The 10,626-nt window shown below is 52.2% G+C and overlaps 1 protein-coding gene across 13 annotated transcripts in view; it reads left to right on the plus strand.

Annotated features, from left to right (window-relative positions):
- Positions 1–9,210, plus strand: part of C15H3orf20 (chromosome 15 C3orf20 homolog) — a 114,191-nt gene extending 104,981 nt beyond the window's left edge. For 8 of the 13 annotated variants that reach the window (XM_035273753.3, XM_054245964.2, XM_054245962.2 and 5 more), the window contains 2 exons: positions 7,812–7,949; positions 8,553–9,208. In XM_035273753.3, the coding sequence (XP_035129644.2) occupies positions 7,812–7,949; positions 8,553–8,646 (232 nt within the window). In that variant the 3' untranslated portion in view covers positions 8,647–9,208. Of the gene's footprint in view, positions 1–7,811; positions 7,979–8,552 lie in introns of those variants that run through there. The other 5 variants (XM_054245966.2, XM_078351723.1, XM_035273758.3 and 2 more) reach the window with 3 other exon arrangements.
- The last annotated feature ends 1,416 nt before the right edge of the window (positions 9,211–10,626 follow it).

Here is a 10,626-nt window from a genome sequence, read left to right on the forward strand (position 1 = left end):
TGGGAAGTGCCAGCACATCGCTCACATTTACTGAGACTACTACTACCCACCCTTGTTAGTGATATTATTATCATTAAAAATGAGCTCTGGTCTCCTAATTTGTTATATCCAAGGATTCTGAAAGGGCTTAGTGGTATGCTTACAACAGTCTCCAACAATTGTCCAGCAATGGTGGAAAATAATCAGAAAACTAGACACACACACATACACATAAACCAGATACACACACATACAAACTATGTACATACATTCAAACTATAAATGCACTTGTAAACTAGACACACATGTACACACACATTAAATTTATGCACATACTAGATGTACAAACACACAAACTAGGTACAGGAGTATACACAAAGTAGACATACAGACACATATATACATTATACGCACATATACACAAACCAAACACACACAAACTAGACACGAACATACACGCACACATACAAACTAGTAACATGCACACAAGGCGGTCTAGGTTCTTGAAAATGGAAAGAGGCAGATTCATGAAACTATTACCAGGAGGACTTCTCCTAATCCTAGAATAGCCAAGTAGGTTGATGGTTTAAGAGCACTTAGGTGAAAAAAGGAAATGGAATCTTTAATCGAAGGAGTTGCCATAGCAATTGTTCCTATAATATCTGTGAAACAAACCACCCAAGCTTTGTAGTATAAAACAACACAATCATTTATTATTATTATTATTCTCTGTCATGGTTCTGATGCCAACTGGGCTCAGCTAAGTGGTTCTTGTTTGGCGGAGATGAGGGGGTCTATCATACAGTTGCAGTCAGAAGTTATCTGGGGCTAAGTCATCTCCAAGTCTTGCTCACTCCCATGCCTGGTGGTCAGTGTGGGCTGTCAGCCAGACCACTCACACACAGCCTCACCAAGTGGCCTGGGCTTCCTCACAGCATGGCAGCTGAGTTCCAAGAGGGAGAGTCTCAGGAAAGGGCCAGTGAGAAGCTGTCTTGCCTTTCGTGCCTTAGCCTCCTAAGTCATGCAGCATCACACATTCCACTGCACCCATATTCAAGGGAAGGAAATCAGACACCACCTCTTGATGGGGGAAGAGTGTTGAAGAATTTGTGGACATGTTTGAAAAGTACTCTATCCACCCCAGTTCCTCTTCCAGCAGGATGACTAGTTTAATAGTGCAAGATATGCTTTTGACCTACATTATCTGGATTCCAGAAGATGCTTGGTGAAATCTCACAATGTCCTCATGGGCAAGGTGGGTGCATGTGGTTCAGATAGTAGCTTCTGCAGCCACACCTCAGCAAGTGAGGTTTAACAGCAGCCTGAGGGGCAGACCTCTGTGATCAGCCTGTTCATTTATTTTCTAAATATCAACCAGGGTGAACACATAGAAGGCTTGCTGATCAGTTGTGCCCTTGAGGGAGAAGAGATGGATGAATCAAGGTCTCAGCAAGCTTAGCTGCTAAGGGATGGTTTGAGGGGAAGAATAAATATTCACCTTTAGGTTTGGAAGGCTGGTGGTCAGGGCCATGGAAGATCTATCTAGCCTGTTGGACTGTTATGCTGGAAACAGTCTCTGAAATCAGAAATATCCATGCCTAGAGCAAGGGAACTGCAGTGCCAGGGGCTGACATTGCTTTCTGGGTCCTCTGTTTCCTGAGGAATGTTGGCCAACAGCTTTGCATCTAGAGTGCCAGGAAAGGGAGTCCCTCACTGTTGCTTGGTGGGAATCACATCTTCCTTACCCAGAGTAGACCTTTAATGGGCTTGGCTTTGCATAAGTGTAGAGGGAGTAATCCAGGAAATCCTTCTGTGGAGGCAGGGAGGTGGAGAGAAAAGCAGTAAGTAAGCAGAGCTGGTGCAGAGAGGCTGGGCTGGGAGCTGGGTCCAGTCAGGCTGGGGTGGTCACTGAGCCAGGGGCACTTCAGCCTTCTCTTTCCTCAGAGGAGCTGGCCACTGGGACAGTCTTCAGTGTGGGCCTGGCACCTGTGAAGCCACCATGGAGAGGCAAGGGCCAGGAGCAGGCAGAGGAACCCACAAAGGAACCGGGCAGTGGGTGTTGGGGAAGAAAGGATCCCCACGGGGTCCCCAGCTGGGGGCTAGGACCAGTCGGAGACCAGAACTGTGTGAGGCTTGGAGCCTCCCTGTCTCCACCCAGCCTGTGCCTCTTCTCCTTTCTTAAGTGGCAGATAGTGACCCCCTCCTCAGGGCAGCCCTGAGCGGGGTGCTGGGTCCACATCTGGCTGGGCCCCTGTCTTTGCCAGACTCTTCCCCTCTGGGCACCAGCACAGTAGGGATGGGGAGGTCAAGAGCTCATCCTCACTCCCACAAGCTGCCAGTACCCCAGATGGAGGGGACCAAGGGAGCTCTGACGCCTGGTAGGGCTCAGGAGGCTGGAGCTGCCAGGAAAGCTTCTGAGTGGCCAGCAGCAGCCGGGTGAGGAAGGCCAGCCCAGAACACACACGGAGCTCATGAGTCTGCACCATGTCTACCCACACATGACAGTCACTGGTCTCCCCTTCCTCCCTCATCACCCTCAGGAGCAGCCGGCAGGGGGAAAGGAGGGTCACAAAATAATCACTATTTGCAGGTCCCTGTCTATGCCACGAGCAGAGGTGCTGCCCTGCTACACTCACACAGCAGTGGGAACGAGGTACACAAGAGACCAGGACTGGACTTGTGATGATGGTGATGGGCAGGAAGGGCCCACCAGGCAGAGAGGGCAGTCAGCCCTCTTAGCTCACCCTGCCAGTAGCCCGTCTGCCAGATGCAGAGAGTGGTCAGGTGAAGAGGCAGGGCACCAGGGAAGCTGGAGGCCAGTTGCAGGCAGCCTCATCCCCAGCCAGGGTGACTGTCTCCTTCCCGAGTGTGGCCAGAGCTGTGGGAGGCTTTGAGGAGTTTGGCCGGGCAGCTTTGTCAGGATGATGGCTCTGACTCACTGTGGAAGATGTCCTGGAGCATGCAAGACCAGCAAGGGCCGGGAGCCTCTGCTTTGTCCCTCCATTGTCACACCCTCCTGCTAGGACCACTCAGAAAAGCTGGTCTCCATCTACCCAGGACTGGAGCTAACTGGACAACTGTCTGACTCGCCTGCTAGCCAGTTAGGTCCCCAGGATGGGAATGTGCCAGACCTGGTGTCCCAGAGCCCTCACAAGTGTCTGGAGTAGAGGCGCCTGGCAGTGCCCCTTTGTGGTGCTGCCCATGGGCCTGGCATGGGGTGAGCAGAGTGAAGCCCTGGGCTCCAAGCCCAGCTGCTAGTCAATGTGGGAGTCTGGTGCATGAGCTTCCTGCAGAAAAGATTACCCCAGGCCCCGAGCACCCATATTAGAGAAGGAAAAGTGAAGACCCAGCCAGGGTAGGGAGATGCCCTGGAGGGACATTGTGCCGAGGTGATGCCACAAACCTGGCCTTGCCTTTGCTGGGCCTCAGTCCTCTCCCTGTGGGATGGGGGTATAGTCTTTTCTGGACCATTCTCAGAGGAGTGAGTTGAGAGGATCAGAAGCTGTCAGAGATGACTGCACCTGTGATGACAGAGTGCTCCTTAAACTGTCATGTGCCCTGTGTCAACTTTAGTGCACCCAGTAGACCACAGGTCCTTTGCAAACTGTCAGGAATTCCGTAAAAGACAAAATCCTTTGTAAATTGCCACATGCCCTCAAAATCACAAAGGGCTTTGGGAGTAGCAGTGGGCCCTGTAAACTGGAAAACATCTTCCACACTGCTCTGCGCCCTCATGGCCTGCTCTCCAGAATAGCAGAGCACTCGGTAAGCTACCACGAGCCCCGTAGTAAAGTGCCCTGTACACTTTAATGTGCCTTCTACCCTGCAAAGCACTTTGTAAACCATAAGACACTTTGAAGGGACAAAGCACCATATAAACTGTCAAGTGCTCTGTGAAATGCAGACCATGCTACCAACTGGAATGAGACCTGATAAAGACAGAGTGCTACAGAAACACCAGTGTGAGCCTCAAAGGCTTTGTATCCTGTAACATGCTATCCAGATGGGAGGGGAAGCTCTTCACAGCTGCGCCACTTGATAGCACCCCTGCCCCTTGGCCACCTCAGAAGAGGCAGGAAGAGGCTAGGTGGAGGCAGGAGGGGGTAGGCAGGGGAGTAGGGAGGGCACAGGGTGAGGAGACCAGGTGTCTTGTTGGATCAGCTGTGCAGGGGACCCGCACCCTCATCCACTGCAGGCACCAAAACCCCTCCAAGGATGGAGCTGCGGAGAGCAGGCCCCATGCTCAGTGGGGAGCCAGCCACCGCCAGGTCCTCCCTCTGTGATGCTGCTCTGAGGAACAGCAATCCACCCTCATCAGCTGCTCATGCCAGCAACCCCACACCCCTCTCGGCCCGAGGAAGCCCCTTGGACAGGCAGGGGAAGGGCATGCAGATGTGGGCTTTCCTGATTTGATCCTACAGGCAATGGGGAGCTCTTGAAGGTCGTTAAGCTGAGAGAGGCTTGATCAGAGTTGGGCTTTAGACTTGTGAACCTGGCAGACACTGGGTTGGGGCTAAGCAGGGTATCATGAGCTTGTCACAGGAGCAGATGGTAAGGATGGATGAAAATGGTGTTAAAACCACTTCTCTTCTGGACTGGGGCCTGAGGGGCGCTGAGTAGAGAGAAGTTACCTTCCTGAAGTGGACCAGGGGCTCAGAAACAGTGGGCTAGGCACAATGCCGTGGGGAGGTGGGCTCCCCACCTGACAAGGGCCTGTTCTTGCCAACACTTTTTTTTTCACTGTGGCGAGTACAAAGGCTTTGAAATTCCTGGAAGGGCTGGCCTATTGCAAAGCACCAGATGGTTTTTTTTGCTTATCCCTGAGCAAGGATGGTCTCAGAGCCAAACCGCTAGATCAGTCTTCCAGAGAAGCACCTGACCCCCTGTCAGCAGGGACAGGAGTGTTCCTGTCCCCCCAGGGGGACAGCTGTGTGGCTCTGCTGGCCTAGTTGCTCATGGTCCTCTGATGTCCCATCATTTAGTTCATGGGTTCATTCACTCACTATGCCTGCTAAGATCCAGACACAGGAGGTCCCAAGGTGCTGAGACCAAATCCTCCCGAGGCACTTGCAGGGCAGAGTCACAGAGCTGTGAGCAATGCGCCATAATAAGCACGGAAGCAGAGACGATGGTGGAGGAAATGTGGCCTTCTGCAATAGCTCAGAGGGCTTCGTAGAGTAGGGGATCTGGGATGCTGGCCTTGAAGGATAAGAAGGCCCAGCAAAGGAGAAGTAAAGGCACTCAGGGAGGGGCTAGGGCAGCCAAGGGCACAGTACAGCTTGAGGATCTGTGAGCAGGAAGGCTGTGGATTTAGGGAAGCTGCCGAGACAGGCTGTTAGAAAAACATGCTCGTAGTTTGGGTCAGATTCTGACAGGCCCTGAGCCAGACACCATGCGGGGAGGGGGCAGGGGGAGGGGTGGGTGGCTAGAGCTTACCCCTGCAGGCATTGGGGAACCACAGACTGGCTTTAAATGGGAGACACAAGGCCAGGTCAAGGAGGACCAGCCCTCTGGTGGGGAGCGGAGCATAACACTGGGTAGGAGAGGGTGAAGCTGGAGGCAGGGAGAATAAGGAAAAGGCCAGTGCCTAGGGTGGGGACATTTCTGGACTGCTGGGACTGTGGAGCTGGCTGTGAACTCTAGGTATTTAGACCTAGAGCTGAGCTCAGGGAGGAGATGCTCAGGAAATGCTCTGGGAAAGAAAGAGAAAAAGAGAGAGAGAGAGGGAGGAAGGGAGAGAGGGAGAGAGAAAAAGAAAGGTCCAGATGAGGAGGACCATACTTCTTTCTGAGCCTTTTCCCTTGCACTCTCCAAGCACCCAACACCAAACAGAGTTATGGGGACCTCCTCCCCATTCACCCTGGGCTGGGACTCTGGGGGAGACCTGGAGGAGCCCACCAGCCTACCCTGAGCCTCCTGCCCCCCACCCACCCTGTGAGAATGGCAGGGGCTGGACGCCTCTACAGTCCCCCTTCTCTAAGAGCCTCAGGCAGGCCTCCAAGTGAGGCATTTAAAGGGTCAGCTTAGTTTTGTGTGTGTGCTCCCTGTGAAGCTGGGATGGAGGTGAGGAGCTGGAAAGAGGGGTTAATTTGCCAAATGTAATCATTGTGCATACACCCAGATTCTGAGGCCCTGTCTTGGCATTTCTTTGTGTTTAGTTTTTCTAGGGCCCTTGAAATGATTGGATAGGCTATTGTTGTCTCCTCTTGTCTCTGAAAGGCCCTGGCCTTAAGCACGTCACCTTTATTACCTTGCTTGATCTTTACAAACAAAAGAGACTTAGCCCATACACAGTTTCTTGCTCTAAACCTTGTGGATGGCCCCTGCCAGACAGTCCCTCCATATTCCTGTTCCCACCCCAGACTCAGGCACATACCCCCAGAGCCTCCTCAGGCCCCCTCCCCAAGCCATGCCCCCTCCTTCAGCACCAGATGCTGCTACCCATGCCCCCACCAGATTGCAAACTCCTCAGGGTCAGGCACATAGTAGATGCTCAGTAAATACGATCAAGTGACTAGATGGTACATGCATAGGCCAGTCCTGTCTCTGCCATTGATTTACTATGTGCCTGTGAACAACCCTACTCACCTTTCTGGACTTCAGCAGCCTTGTCAGGAAAATGGGACAAATGTTCCAGAGCTGCCTGCTTCCCAGGGCTGCTGTGAATCTCAGAAACATCCTGTAACTCAGAAACTGACAATGAACGGCTGCAAAGCAGTGAGATGTGGCACAAAGGTGAAGAGTAGCCATGTATGTGTTTGCTGGAGTTGCTGTAACAGGGGGCTGTCGTCTGAAGTCTGTGTCCCCGCAAAGTTCATATATTGAAATCCTCACCTCCAAGGTGATGGTTTAGGAGGTGGAGGGATAGAGCCCTCATTAATGGGATTAGTGCCCTTATAAAAGGCCCCAGGAGGACCCTTGCCCCTTTCCCTGTGTGAAGTTAGAATGAGAACACAGCCATCTATGTCTCAGTGGGTCCTCACCAGGCACCAGATCTGCCAGTTCCTTGACGACAGGCCTCCCAGCCTCCAGAATAGAGAGTAACCTCTGTGGTTTCACAGCCACGGTATTTTGTAATAGCTGCTCGAACAGCCTAAAACACAAGGTGACCCAAACTGAGTGGCTGAAACATCTTCTCACAGTTCTGGATGCCAGAAGCTTGAGACCAAGGTGTGGGCAGGGCCATGCTCTCCCAGAAGCCACTAGTGAGGCTCCGTTTCAGGCCTCCCTCCCGGGGGCTCCTGGTGGCTCCTTGGCTTATGGCCATGGAGCTTCAATCTTCATGTGGCATTCTCCCAGCATGCATGGGTGTACAAATTTCCCCTCTGTAGAGGGACACCAGTCATGTTGCATTGGACCAACCCTTTTCCACTATGGCTTCATCTTAACTAATGACATCTGCAACGACCCTGTTTCCAAATAAGGCCACGTTCTAGGGGTCTCAGGGTTTAGGACTTCAACATATGTATTTGGGAGGGATGCGTTCAGCCCATAACACCACATGTGATAACATGTTTCCTTGGCCTCCTGTCATCTCTTCTGTGGTCACTTACGAGCCCTCCTGCCCCACTGCAGGCATTTGCTATGGTCAGTGTTGTAGGTGGGAGTGGAGCAGCATGTGGGTTAGGGCCAATCCAGCCTAAAACAGAAGCCAGGGAAGCCAACCTCCAGCATGTCACTGGGTCCCTGCCGAGGTCAGATTCTCTCTTTGCCACCCTCAGGAGGAGAAGCACTTGTGCCCTTGTCACTCTAGGCCCTGGGAACACTGATGGGACAGTGTGCAGCACGCCCTGGGCCCTGAGCACTGCCCCCCTCCTCTACTTCCCTTGCAGTGTTTCGAACTCTGGCCTGAGCCTGGAGGATTCTGAATCAGCCAGGAAAGCCGAGTCAGAAGATAACCAAGGAAGCTCCTCCTCATTGGCCCTGGGAGACTATGTGGAGAAGGAGATACCTCTGGAGGCTGAGAAGAAGTAGGTGACCACCCCAGCTGCCAGAATGGGTATGGCTTACAGAAGGCCACCTTGGGGCTATTTGGCCTGGGGCAAGTCACTTTCCCCCAGGTCTGGGTCATCTCCAGCCATCCCTGACATCTAGCCTGTTTAATCAACACAGTGTTGGGTAGGCATGCAGGTTGCCCTAGAGCTGCCTGCATTGGTCTGGGTGGTGCAGATGGAGGCCTTTTGCAGGCTTTGCAGCAGAACCCCACAGCCCAGACCCATCAGTCTGAGAAGGGTGGAGACTGCCCCTCTGTCTCCTTGTAAGAAACTTGCTGCACCTGTTAAAAGCCACTGATTTGCTGCTGGTGGTAACCATGAAATGAATCATGCATTCAGAATGGCATGGAAATCACATATTTCTCATGAAGATAGAAAAGCAAATTTAGAAGCGTGTAGAAAGATTACAGGTGCCACTGGGACCCTCTGGTTGGAGCAGCACCCAGATAGCCTCACCTGTGCAAGGGAGAGGGCCTTGTCTGTCCTGGCCCAACCGGGCCTGGGCTCTGGGCACTGTGAAGAGCAGCTCTTCCCTCCTACCTGCCCGTCAGCAGTCGCTTTCTCTATTTTTATCTTTAGAGCAAGAGAGCCTGAAGTGGAGCTACAGCCTCACAACAAACTCAGAAGGGACAGCAAGATAAGCAGGTGGAAGAAGCAGGCCTCCAAGAAGTAATGCTGTCCTGGTGGCAGCCAAGTGAGCCAGGCCCCAGACCGGGGTGCTAGGGCTTCTTACCAGCCTGGCCCTGACTCCCTGGTCTCCCACCCTGTCCTTCAAGCCTCTGTAATAAACCAGCAGGCCTCCAGCATCAGGGTGAGACTCTGAGGAAGGGCAGACCCAGCTTAGTCTGGCTTCTGTGGGGCTAGAGGCCCCCAACAAACTTGTTCCAGGTCAAGTCTTTGGAAACTCGGTTCCCCCGGTGCAGGTCTTCCTCTGTGGCCAGTTAAGTCAGCTGAGGCCTTCCCATGCTCATGGAAAGAAGGGTTTCCCTCCAAAGGGTAGCTCCAGGATAGGCGACCCAGTAACCCTGGGATGCCCAGATGGGACCGAACTGGGCCTCCTACCCTTCCTGGGTGGGGGAGGCTCAGTCTATGGTCTGGATGGAAAAGACAGAAAGAAGAGAACAGTGAAGAGGTGGAGAGAGAGAAAGACCAAATATGGAAGAAGAGACAAAGGGAGAAATGAGAGGAGGAGCAAGAAGAGAGAGGAAGAAACAAGTGAGGAGGGAGGAGAGGGGGAAAGAAAGAAGATGGAGGAGGGAGAAGGAGAGAGGAAGAGTAGGGGGAATAAACAAGTAAGGAGGAGGGGCAGGGAACAAGTGAGGAGGGAGGGAACAGAAAGAAGCAAGTGTGGAGTAAGGAGGGAGTGGAGAGGGTGACGGGGGAAGAAATAGCTGAGGGCAGATCTGAGAAAGCTGAGAATGGTGCAGGCTGGAAGACTTCATGACAGAGTGCTCACCCCTAGGGACCCTTCAGTGACACCCGGAAAAGATCCTTGGGCCCCTGTGGCCTTTGGGGGCAGACATCCCCACTGAGCCCAGCCACAATGCTGTTTTGTGAATCTTGGGCTTCTTCCCTGAGCCGCAGGCCTTAGAAATTCTTACCAGCATCAAGGGGTCCAAGACAGTAGACCCTCTGGGGTGCTAAGTTTCCCCATGCCCCTGAGGGTGCTGTCTCATCCCAATACCTGCTTCAGGGGCCCACAGCTCTAGGCTATCTTGTCCAAAGCCCTGCTTCAGGCCCAAGGCACTAGGCTGTCTTGTGTGGGTTTGCTGGAGGCCTTTTGAGGAGGAGCTGAGGACTCCAGAAGGTCTGCCTTGTTTTCCCAGCCCAGAGCAAAGTCCAGGCCTTGAGCTGCAGGCAGTGTTTAGTGAGATGTTGCACACAGAACTGCTTATGCTTCCTCTGTAATATAAGCTTTTTTAATCTGAAATTTTCAAGCTTTAATTTTTATCTTTTGTATCATTCAAAAATGTTTTTTGAATTATACATTTATTTTTCTAGAAATGAATTTGAAATGACCTGCAATATTTGTAAGCTTGTATCTTTGATATTTAAGGACCTTGATGTCTATTATGGGTCCCAGGACTCTAACCACTCTCCCCTCCTGAGCACGAGGACAGACAAGGATTGAAAAGCAAGGGAGAGAAAGTTCCACCTCTGCCCTTGCAGGCAGGCACCTTCCAGCCCCTAAGGCAAGACCTTGGTAAAGGCTGGAAAGGACCTCAGCTTAGGCTAGAGCCTGAAACAAAGTTTCTCCCCTGCCGCCCTAGACCTGCCCTGTGGGCCATGTGCTCAGGCATGCTTCTGTGGGTATGCCAAGCAGTCTGCACGCGCACATTGTTGGAAACAGATGCTTGGTGCTGCAAAGAAAAATCAGCACTGAGACAAAGGGTCTCTCAGCAAGGCAATTTTGCTTTCTGCAGAAAGGGTGCTTTCATTAGCCATCTTGCCATGAGAGTACAATGAACAAAGGAAAAGCAGACATATTTATCCCTTACCCATTTGGGGTCGTCCTTACTGCTGTGTCTGATCTTCGTGGGCTGGAGCCCAACCTCACAATTTAAAACTGAACCTGATTGGCTAATAACTTAAAATGTTCTTGCATAGGTAAAAGCACTGGAGAACAAAAAGGAGTCCAAATAAGAAAGGGGCA

Source organism: Callithrix jacchus, chromosome 15 (assembly GCF_049354715.1).
Source record: "Callithrix jacchus isolate 240 chromosome 15, calJac240_pri, whole genome shotgun sequence".
In the NCBI taxonomy this organism is placed as follows: domain Eukaryota; kingdom Metazoa; phylum Chordata; class Mammalia; order Primates; family Cebidae; genus Callithrix; species Callithrix jacchus.